The sequence below is a fragment of the Vanellus vanellus genome, assembly GCF_965231255.1.
Source record: "Vanellus vanellus genome assembly, chromosome: 5".
Lineage (NCBI taxonomy): Eukaryota > Metazoa > Chordata > Aves > Charadriiformes > Charadriidae > Vanellus > Vanellus vanellus.
Window position 1 is genome coordinate 16730981 of NC_138910.1, and position 12943 is coordinate 16743923.

The 12943-nt window shown below is 45.3% G+C and overlaps 1 protein-coding gene across 9 annotated transcripts in view; it reads right to left on the reverse strand.

Annotated features, from left to right (window-relative positions):
* Nucleotides 1-12943, reverse strand: part of BIN1 (bridging integrator 1) — a 102691-nt gene that overhangs the window by 14302 nt on the left and 75446 nt on the right. For 8 of the 9 annotated variants that reach the window (XM_082484730.1, XM_082484726.1, XM_082484729.1 and 5 more), the window contains 2 exons: nucleotides 10108-10258; nucleotides 5993-6121 (listed from right to left, as the gene is read on the reverse strand). In XM_082484730.1, coding sequence (XP_082340856.1) covers nucleotides 5993-6121; nucleotides 10108-10258 — 280 coding nt within the window. The remainder of the gene's footprint in view (nucleotides 1-5992; nucleotides 6122-10107; nucleotides 10259-12943) is intronic. The other variant, XM_082484728.1, reaches the window with a different exon arrangement.

The window sequence follows — 12943 nt, forward strand, 5'->3', positions numbered from 1 at the left end:
TGGATGGGGCTTTGAGCAACCTGGTCTAGTGGAAGGTGTCCCTGCCCAAGGCAGGGGAGTTGGAACTAGATGACCTTTAAGATTCCTTCCAACTCTAACCATTCTATGATTCTAAATCAGTTTCCAGAATGGGAGAAGTGGCCCAAAAACACTTTTACACCCCTGACTGTAAGCACAGCTCAGATACAGTCATACTTCACCCCTGCCCATCCACTTGAAACGCGCGAGACCGTTCCTTGCAAAAACAGAGACTTCTTCTTTCTTACTACGACAGACTGACAATGCACATACAGGGGAATGACAGATGTTGAACACTGATGGCTGATAAAACACACAGCAAAACATCTTTCTTGACATGAGCCAAGCTCATGTGAAGGAGAGCAGTGGACACAGTGAGTGCTTAGGCCAGGCTCTCAGCAAGGGTTAAGTCATGTCCTCCCAAGTACTGACTCTAGGTGGTGATCTGGTCCTTGAGAAGGGAAAGGTTGGCAGGACTCGATTCCCAGCATCAGCCAAGGGCATATTCTTACAGCTACACTATGGGATACAACCAGCCGAAGTAGCAGGCTTGAGTGCCGAGACCAAGCGTTTTCTGTTCACACTGCTGGCTGTTTGTCCAGAGGGGCTCAAAAGTAGTTGTGCCTGAAGTATCTCCCAATGGGCTAATCTGCAGCAACCTTGAGATCTTCCCAGGCCCGATATATCTAGAGGGCACAAATGAGGGTCTGACTTTGGTTCTTTGGTTCAGATGCAAAGCATGTATGGGGTCTCCCTTGTCAGCAAGCTCCAAAGCCGAGGTTGAGGCAGATGCCAGGTAAGTCTTGGGCCTGCATTTAACTTTCAATGTAGACACAGGCTGACCCTATTTCACATCAGCCTTCCTGGCAATGATGGACAGTGAACAGCAAACACTACAGATAATGCCAAACATGTATGGATACCCAATGGTACAGGCAGTAAGGACGAGGAGCAGCTGAGACATTGATGCATTGCACACAAGACCAACAGGATGTACAGAGTTTAGGAAATACTGGGGAGTGGAGGGTGAGGATGATGCCACAGTGGGATTAAGTTTGAGGAGAACATCAAAGCATCATGCCAAGGGAAAGATGAGTGAGTCAGCAGGGAAAGGCAATGGGGTTGTCTGCTGGTGGAGGCATAAGTTTCAGAGTACCAGACCTGACTTGCAAACATGTGGCTGCCCCTGGGGCTTCACAGAAGGTGCAAAAGTGGGTTCAGCAGCACATGGAGCAACTTTGGCTTGGGGAGTGCAGAAAGGAAAAGCAGCAAGGGAAAGGAGACAGGTATGCACAGTACACGATGAGAGATGAAAGCCATATGAAGTTCTTACCTCCCATAAATCCCAAGGTAAAGACTAAGCATGTCAAAGAGCAACAAAAATAAAACATGTTTATACGTGATTATTTCAGTGAGTACAAACATTACAGATGCTGATCAGACTGAAGCAGACAAACATTCAACAGCACTTATCTCTGCAAGTTTTAAAAACATTTTTTTAGTACCTGCATTTATACACCCCTCCCCACTGCATATTCAAATTTAAGTAGCAAGGCATTTGAGCAAGGGTTTGTTTTACCTCTGGTAAGAAGGGAGACAGCCAAGCCACATTCAGTTATCAGTGGCAGACAACATAGCCAGAAAAAAACCCTCAGGAGTTTGTGGTCCATTAGGGTTAAATATGCTCCCATATATCCACACCAACAGAGTTAGCATGATTTCAGAACAAGATTTCAACTGGTGTCTTTGGACCAGTAGTGAAATATCTTAACCTCTTTACCATAGTGCCCACCCTATAGGAAACAAATTTGACTGCTTTGAAAACTACATGGTTTTCACTAGGTTTTGTACTGTGGTTACCATTAGAAAGCATTGATTTCAGATTCTTTCTTTTAGTGACTTCCGAAGCTAATAAGTACATTAGAACACCAAATATGCTATTGGTGAGCAGTTCTGAAAAACTCACTCAGTGTAATATTTGTTGCTCGCTGGAAGGGTAACAAATAATTCTATTTTAAGTTAAATTTATACTCGTTATCCTATGCCAGTATACTCAATTATCCAAGTTATAACTGATGATTCAGAAAAAAAAATTCCAGTAAATAAAAAAAAAGGCAGCTTATCCTGGCATGCAGCTTGTTCTGTCAGGCAAGCAGACATGAAATGCCATTCTGCCCACTTAACGTTCCAGAAAGTGGTAGCCTGCCATATTGGTGTGTATCAAAATATGAAATAACTAGTATTTTGCAGATACAGTATTTTAATTTAATGTTTGATCTCTCTAACAAAAGAGGTCTTACTGCTACAAAAATCCACGTCATACAGGCCTACTTGACAGGGTAATACTGGAGAAATACTGTAAACATTCCAATTATGTTTATTACAAATTTTAAGGGCAACCACAAGCAAAAAATAACATTTCATACATATGAAATGGAAAGTCTCAGTGAGGACAACAGCCAAATTCAGGATGCACTTCAAAGCCTCCAGCCATTTAGACATAAAATGAAGCGCAGTCCACCTGCCTCTGACAGTGGACAGGACCAGGTATGGGCCAGACCAGAATTAGGCATCTTCCTTTTTGATACTGCACTGCACAGCACTATGGTCAGAGAGGAACCTACTTCTTGACTGTGAACAGAGTCTATGTTATACCCAGAAAAAGAAGGGCTTCACATCACTGGAACATCCTTCTATAGCTTTATTCACCTTAAGTAACTGCATATTATCAGAAGTCTGTTTATTACAAATCCCTTTAAGAATAATTTATAGCAGAGCACAGAACAGACTGAATTGCCATCCATAGAGTAATAGTTTAAATCCATATAGCATACAGAGGATGATAATCCAGGGAGGGACATACATTAAGTTGAATGAGTTGTCAATCAGTAGACCATCAGAGCTAAGGACAGGCATCCCACAAACACAAAGTGCCAGACTGCAGCCTGGCTAACAGCCACCTGATTCCCACTGGACTTACACATCCAGCAGAAAAGACCAAGGTACCCATCTGCAAGGCACAGGTCTGCGCACCCAAGCCAGCCACCCAAGCTCAGGTCCACGTTATCATTCACGTGGGTGGAGGTCACGCCACACTTGGCAACAAGTCAGTTACGAAGGGAGAATGAATGGTGATATGAACCAACCTGGGAGGCGGGTGTGGGGGTCTTCCCCACAGTGGCATCTGGTTTAATGGGATCAAAATCCAGATCCAACAGGCTGGCTCCCTCCTGGAAGGGCCCAGGGGCATCAAACTTGGCAGCAGTAAGGAAGAAAAGCAGTACGAGCATTAGACACACACACACACGCACGCACAGTAGAGGAAGGATATGTGATATCCAGAAGCTAAGGCTGCAAGCGCAGAAGACATGGTGGGAATGCAAACACGTGATGTGACTCCTGACTGCTTAGTGCCTATAATCACAGGCAGATTGCATGGCAAGTCATCTTCTTACCTGGCCAAATGAGCTGACGTGGTGTAAGCACCTGACCTGCTGTGGTCAAAAGGATCACTGCCACTGTTGACCCAGAAGGCCTTCTCTTCTATTTACATCTATTCCCTATAGCTCATCCAGCTGTGTTTGTACTGAAGGCCCAGGACATGTCAGCCACATACAGAAGAGCCACCATCCGCACAACTTATCTCAGGAACATGGATCCAGGCAGAAAAACACTCAAACTTCTGAAAAGCAAGTCTGTGCGACCTCAGAGCTAACTCCCAAAGCTCCTAATTACCCTCTGCCTCCTGAGACAGAAACACAGAATATGGCACCTCACACTAGCTGAGGGATTTTAATCACTCCCCAGTCCAAAAAATGCTGTTTCCAATGCTTTCCATCAGGACATCCCAGAAACATGCACACACGAGTCTTCTAACAAAGCATAACTTCAAAAGGCTTTGCTACTCTCTTCAAAGTCAGCAGACTAACTCCCTTTGACTGTTTAATGCTCAGCTTCAGAGGAAGCTGCTCTCTCCAGGAAAGCCCAGGAAGATTTGCCTTCATTTCCACCGACCTCCCAAGCTTGCTGGCCCTACTGCTTTAGCTACGTTTCCAACAACACACCAATTCTGGCAGGTTGGTCCCCACAGTTATATCATAGTCCCACCATGGAAAAACTCTTGGAAGGCATCATTTAAGAGAAAGTCCTCTGCACACAACCCACACCACCATCTTCTAACTTCCTCTTACTCCAATTTTCTTACAGATCTTTCTCCCACTTATGAGCATCTCTTTTTGAGTTTGACAGGCATGAGGACAAGGAACCAAGCTCTCCCATCTCACAACAATAAACCCTGACCAGTATGCTAAAACCAGCTTGCATTCTAGTACACTCCTCCAGCATATCCAGGGCATCGGAGAGGCTCAAACCCAAGTCTTTAGTTTTGTTTGGTGGTGAGACACCAAAGGCTCCAGTCATAGAATAATCTTACCTGCCATTTAAGACTTACACACAAGGGCTATCACCCCTTGCGTTTACCCAGACCTCCCACAAGACAGCTCATTGGAGCCAAGACATCTGACAGGAACGGCCCTGGGCAACGCGCTTAATGCTAGTGGCTTTGGTGCTTCAGTGAAGATTGTTCTGGCAATCAGAGGCCTCCCTCAGAACTCCCATCTGATTGAATGTCACAGGAGATCCCATCCTGGGTCAGGACACTGATCAGGTGTAGAAGAGTATGCTGGCTAAGGGCTGGTGTTCACACGGAAACACATGATATAAACCATGGGGCAGATAGATCTGTCCATTATGATACAGGAGAAGGGAGCACAGAGAATGATAGAGGGTTGCTCAGATGCCTGTGGTCCCCCCCTTCCAACACTGCTGTCAAATTATCTCTCTGCTCTGCAAGCTTTATCTATTGCAATGCAAAAATCTGACATAGACTTTCTTCCCTCCCCAGTCCACCTCTGCTACTCAGCAGCTGGGTGGAAGGTGGCAAACCAGAGGCAATGGAGCATCATGATGCAAGGAAAAGTTAGGAAATGAGTCACAGATGAGCGTTGATAGAGAGACTACTTTTGCTTTAACATGCATTTAGGAAAAAAAAATATATTTATGTATATCTATTACAAAAAAAAAGTAGATGCAGGCATCTCATGATACAGCCAGAAATCTGGTCAGGCTCCTATATACATAAGGACTGCCATTCACCTAGATCCAACACTGAGTTCCCCACCTGGGCATCCTCTCTTACAGTGATGTAAATCAAAAGGGAAGTGAAGAAAATATATAATCTGAAAATGTTTTTTCTTTTTTCAGGGCTTCAAAAGGTGCCACAAGAAAAATATTCTGATGGGAACTGCTGGATAGTGAAGAGTGACAGACTGTGTCAGCAGTCCTGAATTCACAACAGACAGTCCTAGTCCTGCCCATCTAAACTGGAGGCACCTATTCTCTGCAAAGATAACTTCACACAATTTCTGTTGGCCTTTCCTGTGCAGGTGTGGGCTTTAAATGTTACCACAAAGCCTATGTGTGAAGGCATAGAGACCATGAAACTGCCTTCTCCCAGGAACTGGCACAGATGTACATCCTCAAAAGCTGATCCTAACAAGAGCAGAAAACACATGCCTCACCCACACCCAGGATGAGTGGGTCTGGAGAGAGCATACCACGGGATATGAGGGGAGCCATAATCCACGTGCACTGCTGCTTTCTGGCTTCTTCACCATTTACATCTCTCCTGTTTCTTCTATGAATCAAAGCTCTCAAAAGGCAATGTGTTGGTCAAAGCTGCTTTCCAGCCACCCTTCCCCTCTAACATGGCCTCCTATCTATCCCTTTGCCTTCCAGCCACCCTTCCCCTCTAAGATGGCCTCCTATCTATCCCTTTGCCTTCCAAGGTCCAGTCCTGAGCTTTTCTTCCTCCTTCACCTGACCAGGTTTCATGGCTTGACACCTCCAAAGAGAAGAAAGGTCAAAAGGAAAAGTTCAGAGGCAGACAAATATAAGGCAGGGCATAGCAGCTAACCTGCGAAGGGGTTGTCACACTTATCTCAGGGACAAAATTGTCATCAAACAGACTGATGATGTTCTCCTGCTTGATCTCCTTGGAGGGGGTGACTTTTGGAGGCGGAGGCACCGGAGGCCCTTTCCTCAACTGCATGCAAGTGAGCACACGGCCACAGCACAGACGGCGACACCCAAAAAAACCAGAGACAGGAACCAGGTTAGCCACAAAAACTGAAGGTGAGGGAAATCACAACCACAGGCACATAGCAGGGTCCAATCAATTCCATCTGAAGAGAGAGGGAGGGAGGGTGAAGGGCTGAATTGAAACAAAACAAAAAAACAACCACACGCCTCCAGAGAAGGTTTGGCATCATTAGTTACACTTCAGCCGTGGGCAAGTTTCCCTCTGCAGAGGAGAAGCGTAACACAATTAATATGCATTGACAGTACATGCATACATAATTAAAGCATGTGCAACCTTCAAAAGAACCACTAGGAAGGGAGCAGATCAATTACTGAGAACACGATTCAATAGACCAGGCCAGCACTGCCTCCCTTTGCCGTACTTACCATACCTAGGGGAATGAGAGATCAGGCTCAATTTGTCCTATTATGGGTAGGGGACCATGAGGACAGACTCTGATCTGCCCAGTACTAGTTCCCTGGTGCACTGGTTATCAGTATGAAGCAGCTCTTGACGGCATCTTACCACTTCTCAGCTTTAGGTAAGAACAATTCAAACTCCTGAGAAGCCATGACTGCTGTGGGCCCAACTCTGCTCTCAGTTTCACCAATGAACATTGACACTAATGAAGTCATGTTTCCCAAAGGGAGATCCCATAGAACGCATAACAAAGTCTGACCCTGTAACTCTTGACCCACCCTAATACCTAACATCATGCTAAAGGCCTCAAGCCTGGCACTGCATCCACAACCCCATGGGAAACTGTGGTAGACCCTCCCTAGATCAAACCATCCACATCCTTTTCACATTTCCCTGTGCCCAAGGCTCAGTGATCACTTCTAGATCAAATCAAACTTTGGGAAGCTGCTGCTGTGTTGGAATAGAGCAGCCATACAAGTTCCCAGCACCACAGCAATGCTCAGCAATGACAATGCTTTCCATTTACAATGATGTTTACTTGATCTTCTCGTCATACCTAGGATCCCAAGGCAGCAAGAATCAGAGACCTGACAACAGGCACCCAGTATATCAGTGTCAGGCCCAGGTCTGAAACACAGCAATCCCCAACTCCTAGTCCTGTGTTCTTCCAGCATATAACTGAGCTCTACAAGGCATTTATTCAGATTGCTAAGTATATGCCCAGTTTTCTATGGGGTTAACCTACTTTAGAGAGTGTGAGTGAGTATGCAAACACACATTTTCCACTGAATAGCTGGCTAGGGGAAATAATGAAAGTAGTGTGTTCACTTCCAACTTTTCACTGTTTGCAGAAGGCAGTGTGTCCACGTTCTCTGAGAACAAACCCTTCCTGAAAATCCCCTGCTCGCTAGTTGCAAGAAGGGACCAGAAATTTCAGGGAAAATCTATTCTCAGAACAGAGCCACCATCTGCAGAAATGGGAGGCTCCAATTACAAACTCTAACGTAAAAAAGATCCTGACCCTTCTGCTATTTACTTCTCTAAAATAGTCTCCTTCCTTCCAACGCATTAGTGCCTTGGAGACCACCACTTCCACAGCATTACTTCCAACAGCAGTCTAAAACCACATCTCAAAAGCAACGTGATTGCATCTTGACATTGGGTTATACCTGGAAATTCATCAAGCACAAACAACTTTGCTGCCTAGAATCCTCTAAAATCTTTCTGCTGACTTGGATCCCACAGAGCTTTATCTAACTTCAACACAGTTACTGTAATGACACTTTGGAAATCAGTGTGTTTCAGTAGTGTAACTGAGAGCAAAAGTCTGACCTTGGAAATTTCGCAGACCCCTGAAGTCCTGTATCATCATGCTATTACTCAGTGCTGATAGCAATCGCTTCTTCCAAAAGACAGAAAAAGGCTATTTTCAAGAATTAAAGGACAGTAAAATAACTATTTTTGGCATAGGCAACAGTTCAAAATTTGGTTAGTATTTATCTGGTCTCTCCTGTTTTGCTGCCTTTCTACAACCTTTGCTTACTGTTTGCATTAGTATTTCAGACAGGAAGAGGCCAGAGAATTGTACTTGCTTGTTGCTTTTTCTCCATCCTCCCCCAGAGGACATGGCCCCTAGCTTCCCTAGGAGGACCCTAGAACAAATCACTTACCTATAGGTCAAAAGTAATGACACCTGTGAAGCTTTCAGTATTAAAGTTGAGCACAGCTGGGAGAGCACACACTTGTGTTTTCCAGTGTGCTGGCAAGCTGACACGCACCCAGTTTCTAGGCTTTATCCATACAGACACCAGGCTTGGCTGTGGGTATGAAACCCCAGTCCTTGTCTTCCCTCCCTCTGGAGCCAGGCTCCATCTCTTAGGACCTAGTACGAACACGGAGTGGAGCTCTTGTTCTTCACTGTAGTGAAGCCCGGGAGAATGAATTCAATGTAGATTGGGAAAGAGCTGCCAGGTGGTGGCAGCATTAGCTGCAAATACCATTTCGGCCTTGCCTGTGGCCCATCTGAGGTTCCAGCCAGGGCTGCGCTGGAATATTCTGCGTGCACGACAAGGGGTGCCTCTAGTCCCATTCCTGTGGGCAGGAAAGCAGCAAGTGAATGAGCAAGCACTTGCAGCCTGGCAAAAACAAGGCTTATGTGTGCTATTTAAAGGAAAGGGAAGAAGCCAAACTCAGCAAGACAAGTCCACAGGCAGGGTGAGTGAAGTCTGCAGTGAACAGCTCAATAAATCTGTACTATCTCTTGTTCCAGGTTTCAATCAAGTTATGGCAATCTCTGGAAAAGACAGGAAGGCAATTCTGGATAGATATGCACTATCCTCTCTCCCCCATACACATACCCTCCTTAAAGGTTCTAGCCAGGGCGGTGGCGAAGCTGCTTTAGGCTGTGCAATGCTGAGCAGTGCAGAGACCCTGGACACTGTCAGGCATCCGTACATCTCACAGGGCTGGAAAAGACCCTTTTGCCAATGTACAAACATCCCCTTTTTGTCCCGAGATAATCCTGAAAATAAAATTGCAGTGGAGGAAAAAAATATTGTGAGAGACTATCCAAAAACAGAAGACAGCCTACACCACAGGCCTGGATTTGGAATCACACTGCTACATATGACAGCAGCAAGGCAGTTCTGTGTTGCATCCGCCTCTTTTTAGAAGTGCTAAGTTTTCTCTTACCAGTTCGGCCAGAACCTCTCTCAGCTTTAATTCTTCCTGGAAGAATCCTCCCTGGTGTCCCACTTACTGAAATGCAAGGATTGGCACCAGACATAAATTTGGCGTAGTTACTATTTTTCCCTACTAAGCTTTTCCCCCACCATGAAATACAGGGAGGGGAAGAGGAAGTAAATGTTTTATTTTCCTTAAATCCCAAACTAAAACAGCTATGCTGAGTAGCAGGAGCTACATCTGCTATTTTAATAATGCCACTGGGTGTCTCCTGTGTGAGGAAAGAACTAACAATTATCACACGGAAGGTATCAAACTCCATACAGCAGACAGTCTTCTTCCCGGTGCCCACCCAATTTCTTCACAGCATAAGAATATAATGCCTTTATTTTGAGCATAATATTTTATTTTGAGATTAAAGTAAATCATCATGTAAAGTACGTATGTTCTCCTTATCAATATTATGCTTTTTTCTTGAACCTTCCTCAGTTATGTAAGTTCTTGGGAAGAAACTGGACCATTGAACTCCACAGGTTAATTCAAACGTAAAGAACAAACTTCCTCACCTAGCTACATCTCCATCCTCCCTGGATCTTCTTGGCTATCCTACTGGACAGTAAAGTGTATTACTGACCTTCCCTATATGACATAGAGATGACCAATGAGCAACTTGCATTCTTAGGAACCGCTCAGGAACCAGTGAAGGAGAACAACTGTCATGTCATATTCTCTGTGCTCAGTAGCAGGAAGAGGTCCAAAAAAGCAACTGGTGGATGTCTTTGACTCACGGAACTTGTGCCATCAGCGGTAATACTGCAGAGACATGGTCAATGTCATGGGGACGCTACCTGAGACGGTGACTTTGGGATGCTTGCCCCAGGCGCTTCCAAAGCAGACGGTTCGAGCTCATGGTTGACAGTCTTGGTCTCAGGGCTGGTGATGGGAGATCCATCTGGTGGAGGCGAGGGGCTTTTATTTGCTTTCGCTGGGGTGCTGTCACTGAAGGATGGGGAGAGAGAAAGGGAGAGAGAGGGAAAGAGAGAAAGAGAGAAGAGAAGTCTGAGCCAGGCCTAGGAGGAGTTGTGCTAACCAGCACAGATCAGTGGCCTCCACTATCTCTTTGCTTCACTCCCCAGAGACAATGTGAAGACATCTGAAGCCTCTACAAGCTTCTGAGAAGCATCTTTGCCGAGTGACTTGCAGTCCAACACACTGCAGCAGCATTACTGCACAGCAGGCTACTCACTAAATTCCTACTGCATGGATATGCTTTGCCTCAGACACAGAAAAAGTAAAACAGAAAACTAACCAGGCATCCTTAATTCTGCTAGACTCTAACATAAGTGCCTGCCATTAAGTCGTAGTCTTTTAATACTGGGGAAGCAGATGGGGGAAGGAGTTCTGTGCAGCTCATTTAATGTTAAATTCTACAGATAAGAATTTTTCTGCGTGGTGGTGTACTGACACCTGCAGGGGTTATGACTAATAGATTCGCAACACCTGAACTAAGGCTGTAATCGTACAATATCATATTCCTCTATGTGGTACAAACTGGCTAAGCTGGAAGAGTGGCACTGCAGTCAGAGGTTTCACAGATCATTCCAGACAGCAAAGAAACAGTGAGATTCTGGCTACTAATAAAGATTTCTCTATTATGGAAAGTCTCCCCAGCCTTGTTTTCAATGATAAACCCTTTCTGCCCTTGCCTTTCCAGTTGACCCTTATTCCAGGACTGTTTCTGACACACAGTCAAGAGGGAATTAAATGCAAGGAGTATATGCCAATGGTATTTGTTGGTTCATAACTTGGCCAGTTTTGGACAGATTTTTCAAAGGAATGGCAAGAGGCTCACGCCTTTCCCTAAGGGCATGCCCTGGCCAAGTGTCAAGTCTGTGCTTCAAAGTACAGAATTATAAGAGATTTAGTAAAAAGTTCGTTACCAGAGAATTTCAACAGGGATAAAGGTAAAACCATTTTCCCAGCCTAATTCTCAGGAACAGCTGAATCATCTTGGCTGAAATTCAGCTCCCCAAAAAGCAACTAATCAATTTATCTCAAGTCATGCAGAAGCACAGACAATGGTAGGGGGTATTTTAGCAGAAGTGGTTACAGTTTGGCAAAACTATACACAGCTGAAACCAGAGTATTACAGATATTACAAAAGGGCTGTGCAACCTCATCTACAGGGAGTGATATTTGCTTCCACTTATAAAGTTGCAGTTCTTGCAAAGTTAAAGGCCTTGGGAGAAGGCTGAAAGGAACAGATCTTTTCCTACAACTTGAGACAATAAATCCTGGCACAGAGGCGGGACTAGAGCAGTGCAGACCTAATTCTGCAGGGACGTCAAGTTGATTATTTCTTTGCTCTGTCCAAAGAGAGCCCAGAGCTCCAGACATGTACATCTACTCACACTTGGATGCCTGAGGTGTGGTGGTCATTGGCTAACATGCATGATGGCCTCATTCCTAAACACTTACAAGTAGGGGGACAGCAAGACGAAGAAGATACAGCAAGGCATTTCAACAAATCTCCCCTTCCAAGCAAGCATCTCCCCCTGCTCAGCATTCCAGCTTTCAAGCCCCCCATCCCATTCCCTCTTCATTCATTTCACCCTCACCTTTTCCCCACCATTTTCTCCCCATATCCACACCCCCCACACACATTTCCCCACAAAGCACTTGTTCTCAGGTCTGCATGCAGGTCCAATGTTTCTGATGACACTGATGCCAGCAGCACACCAACATGATGCAACAAACCCAATGACGTTCTCTGCCAGAAGCTCTCAACCAGGGGCACACACGCCAAGGGAAAAAGAGGGAAAGGAAGAGGAAAAAAGAGGAGGGACTAAAGAACATGTACGTCAACACCTACAGCTCTTCCGTTTGACTGGATATGCCTACAGTGTCCTTCCTCAGAGGTCCCCAGAAATCACTTCAACACAGTGAGTTGTGTGAAGGATTCTGCAAAATTGACAAGGTTATGCTACAGATTAAAGAAGTAATGGTTGGAGGGCAAAGGTGAGGGAGTCCTGCTTTAAATGGGAGTCACCATAAAACAGTAGGAAATGACAGAAAACGTCTTCTGATACTGCGTTTGGGAGAAAAAAATACAAGTGACCTTCCCTAGAGTTGGATGCACTTTGGAGAAGATGGGGGACTACAGGTGCGCTGCCAGGACTCCTCAAACACCCAGACTACACTGGGAATATTGGGACCACTGGCTATCAGCTGGCCTACCAACACAAGGGTAGGCTTTTCCTTCTAGGGACTTGAAGATGCCCTTTCTCCCAGCGAGAAAGGAGTTCAGGCTTATTTTCAAAAGGCCATGAAACAGCTTTTTAGTGCCTTCTTTCTGGTGCCTGGCAGTGACTTAATTTGGAGATATACTGGTAAAAGGTTCCCACATGAGTGGCAGCCCAGTATCTTCCCCTCATCCTACAAGGGCTGAGAGGGCCCCACACTAAAGCCTTCATTAAGTCACTACTATTTACAGCTTGTTTGATGTGTTGGCTGATCCCCCTAGGAAAATGCCAGTGCTAATTTTGGCTGAGACTTTTCCAGCCCCCTGAGCAGCACCTTCATTCCTGCACTTGTTGCTTTGCGTGCATTTAGCCAGTGCAACCAGCATCAAGCGAGCTTATCACCAGGATCCCCTGGTCCTTCACAGGTCCCAGGAGAGCAAAC